This window comes from Fimicolochytrium jonesii, assembly GCF_025526975.1.
Source record: "Fimicolochytrium jonesii strain JEL569 chromosome Unknown EV422scaffold_26, whole genome shotgun sequence".
NCBI classification, from domain to species: Eukaryota; Fungi; Chytridiomycota; class Chytridiomycetes; order Spizellomycetales; family Powellomycetaceae; genus Fimicolochytrium; species Fimicolochytrium jonesii.
Window position 1 is genome coordinate 414,306 of NW_026515693.1, and position 12,830 is coordinate 427,135.

The window sequence follows — 12,830 nt, forward strand, 5'->3', positions numbered from 1 at the left end:
TTTTCTTGTGATCAACACGTAGCCCACACTTAACCGCCTCGGTGACCATCCAGTGAAGCGGGATGTCCGATGCCAAGTAGTAGTTGTCGTCAGGATCAACTGGTTTCTTTGCCTCGTAACCTCCTCCAACGTCGCAATGATCGCCTGGAAACCACATCTCGACCACTGATTGGTCTGGCCACCTCTTGTCTTTCTCCTTCGAAGTCCCTTGGAATGACGGACCGCGACATTCTGAAACCCGACCCTCCGCTCATCAAGCGCCTTGGCATGTCGAACATGTCTGGCGTTGACCATACTCTTTGCATTCCTGAAGTATTGAATTGGGCCAAGTCCCCCCAACCCGCTGGACACACTCGACACGGTGTCGAACACCCCAAGGAAATGAATGTCGACATATCGTCCAAAAGTGTTCTTAAACTCCAAGGCACGCTGCTCTCGCTCCCCGCCGGGCACTTTACCCGCACCCGTGAGGTGCTTGTAGCGCGCCCAAATATGTTCAATTTCGCAACGATTGCCAGGTGGAATCAAACCGAAGTAATATATCATGCCGCAGAGCAAGCGAGCGGCGTAGGCTCCGCGAGAAAATCCAAACAGAAAAATCTTGTCGTGCTTGACATAGTGATCCATGAGGAACTCATATGCGTTCATGACTTGCAGATCGATCGTATTGCCGGTTATTTGCTCCCAACACGCTTCGAAATAATGAGTCCATGTTACGGTGGACGTGTCTCCATATGTGCCCACACCCTATATTTGCAGATAAGGTTGATCTGGGGATAAACTCGACGATACACGAACGAAAAAACTCGCTGTTTCGGGTTTTCCCGATCCAAAAGGCTCCCGATCTTGACAACATTGGTGTCCGCATGATACCCCTGAAACTTATTGTTTGTTCCATCAAGAAGCAGCACAAGTTGTCGGCACCTCGAAACTGAAGGTGGTCTTTGAATATTAGTGGTCCTAATGATATGGGTCCTGAGATAAGTAAAGTGAGCACCCAGGAAAGCAACGGCGGGTTCTTACTTTGTGAGTTTCTCGGGACCCTCCATAACCACTTCCGCATACGATTTTGACATTGCTAGCTGGCGAATCACAAGGGAATCATGTGGCACCGACAAACGAAGGCATCGACCAATGCGCTCCTGCAAACTCCGACTTACGTGATCTCGCGGATGGTACTGTAGAATTCATTGCCGCCGAAAAACTACGCATTGTTCACCGCCGCACAAGGTAAAGACATGCTCTCACTGCCAACGACGCTACCTTAGAGAGATGCACCCACAGGCCCCAACGCCAAAACCCACATCCTCCCAATTTTCTCCGCTTGCCAGATGGAGTCATCTTAGTTTAACACACGCTCAGCACAAAGTGTATTGCGTTACTTGCTGAAGATTATGGCTATGTAGCGAGGACATTTCACCAGTAAGCATTCCAATGTAGGTATCGTATATGGAAGGGGGATTGCGGATATTACTGTGTACGCCGGTGCGTATGGGCAAGTCGGCGGTGGCTCTGGATGCACATACATACAATTCCAAAAAAGTACACTATGCAAGTATGCCCCACTATCCACAATATGGGAACCATCTCTCGCTGACAGGAGGCCTCAACCGCACGAACCTCCCGTCGCCTCCGTCGCAATCCTTCAAGTCTAAGTCTCCTGACCCTTCATATATTAAATCCCTGAGCGCGCATACAATCCTGGTGCGCCTTGATCAACTCCACACAGTTCTCCTCGCCGTTCGCAAACACGCACTCGTCGCGCAGTTTGCGGGTGTCGGGGCATGCGCAACAGGGCTTGCATTTCGGTTTTGGTGTTTCAGGGGCTGACGCGGCGGTGGTGGTTGACAAGGTGGAGGAGTGGTGGGATGGTGGTGGTAGTGATGGCGATGGAGAGGAAGAAGGCTTGGAGTCGCTGGCGCCCATTGTTGCTGTTGCCGATGCCCGTTGGTGTGGAATTGAGGTGGTGGGGCGTGGAGTTCTGAGGTTTCTCGACTCCGACGAAATCTTCCGTGTGGAACTGAGATGACGCGATTCTCCCATTACTAAGCAGAACTAGGTCGAAACTCCGCTCAACATCCAACTCGACTTGCCGTGCCAGTGCGGTAAGGTATGGGAGGTTGATATAACACTGAATTTCGTGTTGAATGCTCAGATTCAGTGATATGCTCATTCCACTAGGCGGATAGAGGGGTTTGAAAATCTCAAAGTACATGCTTCGATTCCATTCGACGAACAACGACGAACACTTCCGCCCGATCTTCCCCATGTTCTACATGGCGGCGCAACGTCAACCACTGGATGTGCACATGTGCACACTGGCACCACCCTCATAATCAAAAACGTTCTCAAGCAGAACTAACCACATAAAAAGGACATATGGCACACGGACGGACAAAAGGAAACAAAAAAAACATGAAGGGAAGGGACAAGACGACAGGCATCAGGGATGAAGGACATCGTTCGTGGTGAGGGGCTCATGTAGGCGCGTTTGAGTGTTGTGTGGAACGTGGAGGGAACTTGAATCGGACCGGGGGCGTGTGCGTCGCGGAAGGTCGTGTCAACTCAACGAAAACATCCCGTCCCAGAATCCCTACTCATATCCATATCCATATCCATGCCCAGTCCCGTATCTCCCGACGTCGCTCATTGCCTCATCCATCCCATTCCCCATCCCCATGTTTCCCTCAATCAACCAACCACCTCACTGCGGATGCGCTGCCGGATTTAACTGCTGCAAAGACTTCAACCGATTCAACAAATCCGCCACCGATTCCTGCTTCTGCTGCGCCTGTGCACCTGCCCCTGCAACGCCCACATTGCTCAACCCCGGCTGCGTGGCGGACGTCTGTGTGGTATGCGCACCCTGCTGCTGGTGCAGAGACGCAACTGGACCCGCCCCGTTTGTAGTGGGAGACGCCGCGTGTTGAACAGAGGAAAGAAGCGGGTTGGTTTTTGTGTTGTTGGTACCACCTACACCTCCGGCGCCCGAGAGACCGGCAAGCCCCAACATATTCCCTCCCGGTTGCTGTAACTGCCCCGCGCCCATGAGTGAGGACAGCATCGCGCCTAGGTTTTGTTGCTGGGGCTGTTGTTGTTGGGTGTTGAACGCGTTGGGGTTGGTTGCGAACCCGGCGAGTCCGCCTAGTCCCAGGGACGCGAGGGCGTTGGTACCGACACCCAAGCCCTGTGTCAACTGACTCAATTGCTGCTGTTGTTGTTGCTGTTGTACCGCATTCGCGACCAATGCGAGTAGAGCCTGCGTCTCGGCTGTGTTTCCGCCTTGAAGTTGAGTTTGGTTGTTACCGCTGCCGCCGAGTAGGCTGCCGAGCATGCTGGCGAGGTTGTTGGTGTTGGCCGCGGGCAGTTGGCCGTTGAGCTGCGGCTGCACGATGGGGCGGACGCTGCGGTCGCGGAGGACGATCATGGCCGCGAATTCGGGGTTGATCTTGTCGTACTCTGTTCATGCGAGAAAGGATACATGGTGTGAATAGAGCATTCGAATCAATGGTGCTCTGAATCCGTCCGCAATTTCCCTCCGCATATTCAGCACACGCAACAATATCCACAAATAATAAGCAAACCCGCTCGATACGCACCAGCAACATTCCCATTAGCCTGAAACACCTGCATCGACACAGTCTTCGATATAGCATGTCGCCTCTCTAAGAAAATGACCCCGCGCACACCCTCAACCATCATCTGGTGCACAACGTCGCGCAGGGACAGGTTGGTGTCGAAATGGAGCGTTTCGGCTTTGATGCCGGCGTTGCGGAGGGTGGATTCTACTTGGACAACGAAGGTTCTGTGTGGGTGCGAGAAATGAAAGATGTTTTGTGTGGAATTTGTCATCAGTTCTTTCCCCAGAGTGATAGTACATCCCCCATCGAGTCTCCTCCACATCACCCGAAAAAAGTGTCTGCAAAACATCCGCAGCGCATACCTGTCCACTTCATTGAGCACGACAATCTGAGCTTCCGGGACGTTCGGCCCAAACCGCATCGGGAGCGGGAACACCCCCGAGCCCGTCGGCGCCGCAGACATAGTCGGCGTAGGCAGCCGCACATTTCCAAACATATTATCAGAATCATTAGTTCCCGGAGCCGCGGCGCCATTGGTCTTCTTGTTATCAGCCCACAAGGAGTCTTTCGCATTGCGCTCCGCAGGGGATGAAGATCTTCTGGGGCTCCTGCGTCGGCGGTCATCGCGGCGGTGTCGGTGGTCATCATCTGAATCGCGGCTGGAGTAGCTGGGCGAGCGGTCGGAGGGACGGCGGCCGCCTCGGGCACCTGGTGGGGAGCGGCTACGACCTCGGCGACGACCGCTTCCTTCGCGGCCACCGTCACGACGGCCGTGATCTTCGCTTCCCCGTCTTAGTCCTTTTTCACCAGTTGACGGTTTGCGCTCGCCGTCACGTCGCTTATCACGCGAGATCTTCAGGTCTGAAGGATGACCGAATCGCCAGAAACATGGTTAGACGGAAACTGGACGACTAGGTGCCAATCCTCACAACCACGACACATACCCATGCTCATTCCCGCGACTCTGCGTCCTGTCTCGTTGACCATGGCATTCTGACACGACTCAGGGTTATCAAACTGCACGAACCCAAACGACCCCTTCAACGAAATCTCCGCAATGTTGCCGTACGGCGCAAAAATCCTCGCCAGCTCCGTCCTGTCCGTGCGCTCGGAGGCCAAGTTACCCATAAACAAGCGTGAATTGGGCGGCATGCTGGCAATCAGGGGAAGAGGGCCGGACAAATGGACCCAGTGGGTTGGGTGGTACTCAAAGGTTGCGCCTGGTGGGGGAGGGATGTTGGAAGGTGGAGGGGTAGGGATGGACGGCTGCTGGTGCTGCTGCGGAGGGCCGTTGTGATGCTGGAATCCTTCTCTGCCACCTCCTTGAGGGCCGTTCATTTGGTTGCCAGGATGCGGACGGAATGGACCTCCTCCGCCGCCAAATCGGGGCCCTTTGGGCGGTGGACCTCCGCCATTAGCACCACCCCTGTTGGACGGCTGGTTACGACCTCCAAATCGATCTGGCCTAAATTGCTGGTCAACCATCGGACGTGTCGGTGAGTACCTATGTTCGAAAAACATCAGAATTCAAGGAGTAAGAATCTTCATTACGTCCGGAAGAAACAACTCTTAGAATTAGAACCATTCATCTAAATTCCTGCTTCTTACCTCATATCCGGACGGCCCATATTATTCGGACCCGGAAACTGGTTTCCCATCGGCCTGAAATTTGGCCCCGGCGGTCCCATATTCCCACCATTGAAATTGCCAGGAGGTGGCCTGAAATTTCCAGGCATCGGGCGCCCACCACCCTGCATGTTCTGCTGCATAGGACCCGGACCCGGGTTTTGGTTCTGACAAAGCGCAGGCGCGAAAAAGAAACGGAGAATAAAGTAAGTAAATGTTCGGGAATCCTCTCTCAAAACAAGGTCTGTCAAGAGCGGATATCTCCGGAGAAATACAGTGCAGACCCCACAACTCACCCCGTAAGGAAAAGGCGGCCTTCCGTAGTTCTGCATTGGCGGTCCCCTGTAATTCTGATCCTGCGAGCCCAGACCCTGCAACTGCTGCGCGTAGTACGGCGGCAGAGGATCCATTGATTTCTGTCCCTCTTCACTTCCTTTTTCTCGCTTCCCTCTCTTCTGACAACTCAGGACGGTCTGAGTAGAGTATCAGTTGGCTGGAGTACTGGGGAAAGGAATAACACGTGCGGAATGTGGGAACCCGTTGAAAACTTCTGTTTGATTTGGAACTGGGTGCTGAATAATGAAGACGCGCGCACAGAGGATGAGTAGCTTTGGCCTGCGGACGCTGTTGGTCGGACGCTGTGGATGGACGCTGGTGGCGGCTGCTGTAGCAAGGGGAAAGGTCTGTAGGTTCGCTGTGGTGTACTGTACAGTGGCTCGATTGGGGGTTGATGAGTCGAATTGGCAGGTCTCGCCTCTCCTGTCTCTCTCGTCGACGGCGCGTTCCCATCCGCCCCAGCATCCGCCCCATCCGCCCCTGCATCCGCCCCTGCATCCGCAAGAGCTGAAAAGCGTTACCGTACACCCGCAATACCGTGTCAAGGCATCTCAGGGCATTTCTGTATCCCCAATATTACCCCTTCTTTGAGAGGCAGTGACGAACCTATACCAAGCGACACTACGACGGCGAAGGTAATCTCACGCCGCAATGATAGAAACGAAGGCGTTATGTTCAGACGACTGGCCACTGTTTCGAGATCTGCGCCTGGCAGCTCTCGCCGAATCACCCAACGCATTCGGCTCAAAACTCGCAGACTGGCAAGGCGCTGGTGATCAGGAGCACCGCTGGCGCGCGCGGCTGGGGATACCAGGCTCACTCAATCTAATTGCATACCGGGACGGCCAAGCCGCTGGGATGGCCAGCGGTGTTCCAGTCGAGGGCGGCCCGGAGCTCATCATAGAGCTGATATCGCTCTGGGTCAGCCCGGCGGGACGCGGGCATGGCGTTGCTGACCGGCTGCTGGAAGAAATTGAGAGGTGGGCAGTCAAAAGAGGGGCGCGCACGATATGTCTGGCGGTGAGGCCCAGCAACAGCCAAGCGATTAGGCTCTATGAGCGACAGGGGTTTGGGGATATTGGATGTAAGGGGGATCATGTACCGGAGGAAGGCACTCACGAGATGTTGATGGCTAAGGCAATCGCCGCATCGAGCGATTGAGTGCGTGGCGAGATAATCGCGCCGTAGTCTGAGCGAAGGCCAGCGAAGTGAACACGGTTTTGGTTTGCAACATCAGCCCAACATGAATGTTGGGAAGGGAGCGACGATGGTACCCCGTCCCTTTCACGAATTCCTTAGCATCCTTGCGGCGAGGTAGGCGTACGCGGGATCTTTCATATGAAGAAACCAATATATGCCACATCAGATAGACATCATAGATGCACAATACGCTGGAGAGTAAAGGCATATATGGCTACATAGATAGAAGTAAAGCCTACATGAAGGAGGGGAAGGGTAGCTGGGTAGATGCAGGGGCGGAGGAGAAAAAAGAAGATGGTGGTGGTGGATAGTTGGTAGAAGACGAAGAAGTTGTGTCGTCGTCGAGGAGAGAGTAAAAAGGAAAGCCAGGGAAAGCCTGCATACTGCGTCGTGTCAGGCCAAGCTGCTCCATCCTTGAAGATCCGGGAATGAGGGGTAGTTGCAGCCTGCAATCGAGTGCCTCCGCAGATTCTTTGTAGCGGTTCAGCGTGAACACACCATAGACACTTGACGGTCTTGATAAAACCGTCGGATGACGGCAATGGCAGCAGCGATGACGCCGAGTGCATCGGACGCGGTGGTATAAGCGGCAGCAGCGACGACGGCGGAGTACGGTGGGTGGGGATGTGTGCCATACGCTGGCGAAAAGTTCCAGCGCGCATGTCATAAGTTTGGCGACGACCAGCCGAATGCTTTGATTGATAGTCTCGATCTTTTTTGCGGCCAGCCTTTCGTTGATAAACGAACGGTGGTAGTTGTGAGGTTGGTTGGGGGGGTGTGAGGATATTATGCTGGATGAGTGGATGGGAGGGTGGTGACAGATTTTGCCTTTCGTATTGAAACACATCTGATTCGTTTTCGGCCATCCGAGCTGGATTATGCCGATATCTGTGACGTCCTCTTCCAGTTTCAAGAATTGCCAATGTTCTCCAGTAGTAAAATATGGATGGGGATGGGTGCGTGCGTGAGTGCGTGACGCGTGAGGATGTCGTAGATAAGCGGGATGGTTCAGTGGGGTTGTCGTTGTTGCAGCTGCGGATGCTGTCCTTAAATCTACGGCGGTCAGAAAAACAGGACCCGTAATGACTGATGGACGGACGTCTTGACTTACTGCGAGGTCTTCTGCTCCGCCGCCTGTCAATCGCTCTCCATATAACCTGATCGCATCGTTCGCGGGGCACGCTGGGGCACTATATCGTGGTACAGATCGGCCGTGGCGGACCACTCGACGAAGAGAGACGCCGGAAGCTTGCTTTCCGTAGCATGACGGTGAGGTTTCAGGGGCGCTGGGTGGAGTGAGCGCCACCGCCCCGTGTCTGATGGAATCATGCCATTGTTTGCGGCGGGCTTTATGTATGCATAGATGTTGGGCCAAAGGTGTCCCCGCCCGCGACTCTTGGTTCGAATTTCGTTGTGATATTCCTCCATCTGCGGGACGATGGACGCGCAGACCGTTCGAATTTCGTTGTGATATTCCTCCATCTGCGGGACGATGGACGCGCAGACCATGGCCATGGCGCGCATGTAATAGGCCCAGGAGTCCGACCAAAGTCAGAGATCCGCTTGGAGGGAGTGTCGTCTCGGGCTTGAAGGGCTCCCGCCTTCCCTTGCTCGAGGACGATGATGCTCAGGGCTGTCGAAATTCGGATGTCTGGGTGAAGGCAGTCCAGATCAACGAACGCCAGATGAATGATGTGGTCGAGTTCTTTCTTCGTGACAAGCGGCCCGCCAGCGGTCTCGTACTGGCGTGTGACAAGAGTTGGGTTCCCAAGATTGGCATGCCGATGACGTAAGGCAATATCGGTGTCTTCGTCCCTCGGATCGCATGACCGCAGAGTCCGATTTGCTTGACCTTGTAATGGCGGGCGAGCTCCAATTCACGCGTCGTCGGGGGCAAGAAGGTTTGGTTGTCAGCCTTCCCATCGTCTCCCCTCTCGACAGCGGTGGCGGTTTTAGTTTCTTCCATGTGACGGAATGCCCGGCGGACGTGATCGTTGTCGGATTGGCCGAATGGGCTGCCGGCCCGAGCGCCGCGATCGAGCGAGGAGCGTCGGGTGTGCATGGGCGACAAGGAACGGGCTCGGCGGCCGCGAGGGCCGGTTAGAGTCTCCCGAGCTGGCACTCCCTGCCGCGGTTCAGGTTCAAACTCGTCGATAGCGTTCCGAATCAACAAGCAGGACGCTGGAAGACGTCGGCCTTCCTGAGGGCCCGTACCGCCGGGGTTTCCCACGACCCCCAAGTCTCCCACGCCGGAGTTTCCCACGACCTGTGTGCCTTGGGAGCGCGGAGGGGCGCTAACAAGCGGGTCGAGGCTAGGGTCGCCGGTACTCCCACGTGGAGCGTTAAGCTAGGCGGCCGAAGGACGTTGGCGAGGAGAAGACGGGGAGCGCTCATCGTCGTCGGACATATGGAGCGATCCGAAGCCGGCGGGAACGGGAGACTCGATATACGTATTCCAAGTACGCAGTTTGACCGTTACGCAGAAGCACACACCGGACTTCTACGTGGACTCACCCTTCCCCCCTCACCTTTGCACACCAATAGCTCCTGTTCAGACGGCGATTCGTTTCCAGGGGCGTTTCAAGCGGACGTGTCGCATCAGGCGACAGAGGCGATTTGCGCGGACGTTCACATTCAGCAACATTCACGGCGAGTATCTGAGTTGTGTTCCCCGGAATGCCGTTTGCGGACCATTGTAACTGTCATCGAGGGGTTCTCATCGAGGGCGATTCAATGGGTTGCCTTTCGATCGGCCACCCACTCCATAGCCGCTCTTCCAGTGCACCTTCCACAGGCAATATCGGCTGACGTTCTCTTTCGCACGTTGCTGACACCGGATAAGGGAAGATAAAGGAGAGGGATATGCAACAGCGACAGCGTAGTGTTGCACAACCCTCGCCATTATCTTGCCCGTTGCTAATCCAATTTCCATACGCGAGCATATAGTGAGGATGTCCTCTGGAGAGGTCCTGTCCTGCCTCTCTTCCTACGCCCCCTCCCATTAGAGACCGTCGAGAAAATCGCCATCGCATTTAGTAATCTCCTTCGGCGGCGGAAGTTCACGTGTTGTTTGCGAACTGTTCATTTCGCATCTTCTCCTCTTCCCATCCACGCACCGGCGGCGTACCCAGCCGAAGTGGAGGTCGTGGGGATCCATGGTGTCAATGTGCTCAATCTCAGCTTTGCACGGGCCGAATCCAGAATCTGACACCTCCGCATCCTCACTGCTTGCTTCCGTAGCGTTCACGTCAGCCGTCAAGTCGTCGAATGCACCTCGCAATGCTATCTCTTGGACCTCTGCACGATGGCCGACATCAGCGCTACCTATGCCCAACGAGGGACTATGAACAAATCACTACTTCCCCATTGATTGCAAGTTTGTACTGCACCTCCACGCTAATGGGGGATGAACCTGCAATGGTGTTGTAGTCATACGTCCTGTGCAGCATGGCATGGCGACTAACTTTGGTGAGAACGGGCAGGCGCGCAAAGGGCGACTGCTGCCGTGCGTGGTGCGCATGTTCATAAGAAACGCGCAGAGTGCATGTGCCTTATCGCGAAACGGGAAGTACTCGTCGTCTTGGTTGGGTTCACCACTAACATCCTTCTCAGAATCGTGCAGATCTTCGTCGTCTGGGTCATCCTCCTCTGAGTCTAGGCTCTCCACTACATTGAGCTCAAAATCATCATCGTCGTCGTCGTCGTCTATGGGGTGTGGATATCGCCATGACCGAAGGACAAAACGTTTCATAAATGGGAAAGGCACAAGGGCTAATCAGACCTGGTTCCCCTTTTTTGGTGCAGAAATCGAGTCTCATGTTGGAGTGTCTCCTCGACTGCACTTCCGAGACTGAAAGGAGCCTGACACCGCTAATACTAGTCGGAAGGAGGAGAGTACAAGGAGCCTTCATTAGAATCGTCTAACCAAGCCAGACACACCGGATGGATTCTTGTCGGAATTTATGATGGGGTTCCCGGCGAACGTCCCTCTACCTCGTCTTCCGCCACTCTCATCGGCATCCCGACTACCATTGCCGTTGCCAGCAATCGCGGGCGTCAAAACCGATGTCTGCGGACCAGGGCGACCGGCCGTCATCGTGGCAAGCAGTAAGCAAGATTCATCGGGTAGCCGGCGGCAGTGACAGCAAGTATCTGCCAGAGTGGCCGTAATCGCCTTGATGGAGTGAGCCTCTGGCCCCTTTGGACAAATGTTCGACAGCACTCGAGCTGTCCGCGCTTCGCTGCTGCGTTGAGGAACTTGAGGTTAGAACGTTACGCCGGATAAGGAACGAAACGATTAGAGCACTCGGCAAATAGAGCCTGGGCGCTTAAAGGTAGCGTGGATAGCAAACCCGGGTAGGAGTTGTTGGAGTTAGCTTGTTTACGGGCACAGACTGCACAGAGGAAACGGATTTCGCAGATTTGTGGAACCGTGTACGTTTCCAAGTTTGGAGACATACAGTACGTATGTACTGTACATATGTATGATGCAAAACCTTTTCCTTTCCCCCCCTCTGTAACCAGGATTTTTATTAGGGACAGAAGCCTTACCATCCTTGCTGTCCTCCCTTTTCAACTATAAATACATACATCCACTACACGCAGAAAGATGTACACCCTCCAGTACGTTTCCGTCCATGACACGCACTCTGACGACGGCCAAAGCGCTTGCTCGACGGGGCGCTTTGATTCAGAAATTGACGAGCGCGACGGGCAGGAATGCGTCGTATGCGGATTTTCCCTCCGCGTCGATCATTGCCATATCGTCCCCAAGTCGGCCACTTCTAGGGTAGGTCCATTTCTGTTTGCCGGTTGTCAGTCCCATTGATCACAGAACCTAAGTGTTCCTCAGTGGCAGTTCCTTTTGCGAACCCGTAGAATCCCTCGCAACAACCGGGGGGTCCATGACCCCAGAAATGGCTTGCTCATGTGCCCGAATCATCACCATACGTTCCACGACGGCCATTGGTGCGTTATCCCGGGAGACAGTGGGTACATAATCCGGAACCCTATAGGCCACAGGGAAATGGCCCCTTACGATGGGCAGCCGTTGCGCCTGGACCTGTCACATCGCAATGCGCCATTTGCGAATCTCCTCACAAGTCATGCTGCGGCGGTCTTGGGTAGTTTATCCATCAATTACATATCGATAGACAGTGCAACGCAGGCCGACAATGGGGGCGGTGGTGGTAGTGGTGGCGGTGTTTCAAGCGGCGGTAGGGGGGGCGATGGGTTGCAAGGTGGAACCGGGCATCAACCTGCTCAGGATCTACGCCAAACCTCGCATGCAAGCCTCGACACGGCCACGCAAAGGCGCAGCCAAGGCGGCCAGCAGTACGTGTTGCGTTATATTCCGCTGACGAGTGAACAGCTAGCCGAAGATCAACTCTACGAAAACATGCTCGGAGAAGAGAAGACGGCCGAGGAGTCCGTCCGAGCCTTCAACGCATCGCTTGCTCGAGCTGGCGAATAGCGAGTTTCCATAGTCCTTTGATGCGATCAAAATCCATTCGAAGTTCCCGGAGTACATGGGCAGAGTGTATGATTCTCTGCCAAAAAACACTTCGATCACCTGGCTTTCAGTGGTGTCTGTTTCCCACTTCCTGAGCGGTGCTAAGTCGGCTTTGAGCGGCACTGGTCAATTAGAGCACAATCTGCTTCGGAAGAAAGCTCTTCGACACCTGGAAATCGAAATCCGTACAAAATGGGCCTTTTCGGCAACGGATCTGCGGAACGTCGGACGGCTGCTCGAAAACAACAAGGAGCTCAAGTCGCTCACTCTCAAAGCGGGCTATTTGTCCACAGCCGACGCGAAAGATAGCAGAAAAGTTTGCCAAAGGCCAGGACACCAGCAAACTCGAATATCTTGATATGCAGGTGAACCTTAGTGATGACCTTAGACGATTTGATAACGTGGTGTCTCGAACATCACGTTATCGAATCGCCCATGGGAACGTCAAAGCCGACCCAGCCGAAGGACACATCAATCGTAAATGTCACAAACTTCTTCATTTGAAGCTGAACTGCGAGTCGGGTCTCTAGCAGAGGCCAACAAGAAGGACAAAAGTGCTATGCACGGATTCTTCG

The 12,830-nt window shown here is 54.4% G+C and overlaps 6 protein-coding genes across 6 annotated transcripts; 2 read left to right on the top strand and 4 right to left on the bottom strand.

Moving 5' to 3' along the window:
• Window positions 1–31: 31 nt before the first annotated feature.
• Window positions 32–920, bottom strand: EV422DRAFT_485267 (uncharacterized protein; the record flags this gene model as incomplete). Its single annotated transcript, XM_053067366.1, is given in 3 exon segments — window positions 32–207; window positions 219–747; window positions 783–920. Coding segments are annotated over 3 exon segments (843 nt in total), but the record flags the coding sequence as incomplete, so codon positions are not given.
• A 398-nt stretch (window positions 921–1,318) lies between these two features.
• On the bottom strand, window positions 1,319–1,984 carry EV422DRAFT_540822 (uncharacterized protein). Its single transcript, XM_053071157.1, has one exon. It carries the CDS (start codon window positions 1,924–1,926, stop codon window positions 1,669–1,671), a length of 258 nt encoding a protein of 85 aa, XP_052922718.1. The 5' UTR covers window positions 1,927–1,984; the 3' UTR covers window positions 1,319–1,668.
• A 502-nt stretch (window positions 1,985–2,486) lies between these two features.
• EV422DRAFT_214887 (uncharacterized protein) lies at window positions 2,487–5,972 on the bottom strand. The gene is made up of 6 exons (XM_053065416.1): window positions 5,504–5,972; window positions 5,190–5,374; window positions 4,526–5,085; window positions 3,944–4,442; window positions 3,600–3,805; window positions 2,487–3,459 (listed from the first exon to the last, which is right to left on the bottom strand). Exons 1-6 carry the CDS (start codon window positions 5,615–5,617, stop codon window positions 2,705–2,707), a joined length of 2,319 nt encoding a protein of 772 aa, XP_052922719.1. The 5' UTR covers window positions 5,618–5,972; the 3' UTR covers window positions 2,487–2,704.
• Window position 5,973: 1 nt separating this feature from the next.
• On the top strand, window positions 5,974–6,810 carry EV422DRAFT_214886 (acyl-CoA N-acyltransferase). The gene has a single exon (XM_053065415.1). It carries the CDS (start codon window positions 6,195–6,197, stop codon window positions 6,702–6,704), a length of 510 nt encoding a protein of 169 aa, XP_052922720.1. The 5' UTR covers window positions 5,974–6,194; the 3' UTR covers window positions 6,705–6,810.
• Window positions 6,526–7,868, bottom strand: EV422DRAFT_214915 (uncharacterized protein). The gene is made up of 2 exons (XM_053065417.1): window positions 7,855–7,868; window positions 6,526–7,789 (listed from the first exon to the last, which is right to left on the bottom strand). The coding sequence occupies exon 2, from the start codon at window positions 7,607–7,609 to the stop codon at window positions 6,917–6,919; it is 693 nt and encodes a 230-aa protein (XP_052922721.1). The 5' UTR covers window positions 7,610–7,789; window positions 7,855–7,868; the 3' UTR covers window positions 6,526–6,916.
• Window positions 7,869–11,246: 3,378 nt separating this feature from the next.
• Window positions 11,247–12,306, top strand: EV422DRAFT_540828 (uncharacterized protein). The gene is made up of 2 exons (XM_053071158.1): window positions 11,247–11,532; window positions 11,596–12,306. The coding sequence occupies exons 1-2, from the start codon at window positions 11,353–11,355 to the stop codon at window positions 12,214–12,216; spliced, it is 801 nt and encodes a 266-aa protein (XP_052922722.1). The 5' UTR covers window positions 11,247–11,352; the 3' UTR covers window positions 12,217–12,306.
• Window positions 12,307–12,830: the final 524 nt, after the last annotated feature.

Coding starts and splice junctions, on each gene's coding strand:
- EV422DRAFT_540822 (XM_053071157.1), bottom strand. CDS start 1,926: ATGGGCGCCAGCGACTCCAAGCCTTCTTCCTCTCCATCGCCATCACTA.
- EV422DRAFT_214887 (XM_053065416.1), bottom strand. CDS start 5,617: ATGGATCCTCTGCCGCCGTACTACGCGCAGCAGTTGCAGGGTCTGGGC. Junction 4,443..4,525: donor AGTCGCGGGAATGAGCATGG/GTATGTGTCGTG, acceptor GTCATCCTTCAG/ACCTGAAGATCTCGCGTGAT. Junction 3,806..3,943: donor GTGCTCAATGAAGTGGACAG/GTATGCGCTGCG, acceptor GCACCCACACAG/AACCTTCGTTGTCCAAGTAG.
- EV422DRAFT_214886 (XM_053065415.1), top strand. CDS start 6,195: ATGATAGAAACGAAGGCGTTATGTTCAGACGACTGGCCACTGTTTCGA.
- EV422DRAFT_214915 (XM_053065417.1), bottom strand. CDS start 7,609: ATGGCCGAAAACGAATCAGATGTGTTTCAATACGAAAGGCAAAATCTG.
- EV422DRAFT_540828 (XM_053071158.1), top strand. CDS start 11,353: ATGTACACCCTCCAGTACGTTTCCGTCCATGACACGCACTCTGACGAC. Junction 11,533..11,595: donor CCAAGTCGGCCACTTCTAGG/GTAGGTCCATTT, acceptor AGTGTTCCTCAG/TGGCAGTTCCTTTTGCGAAC.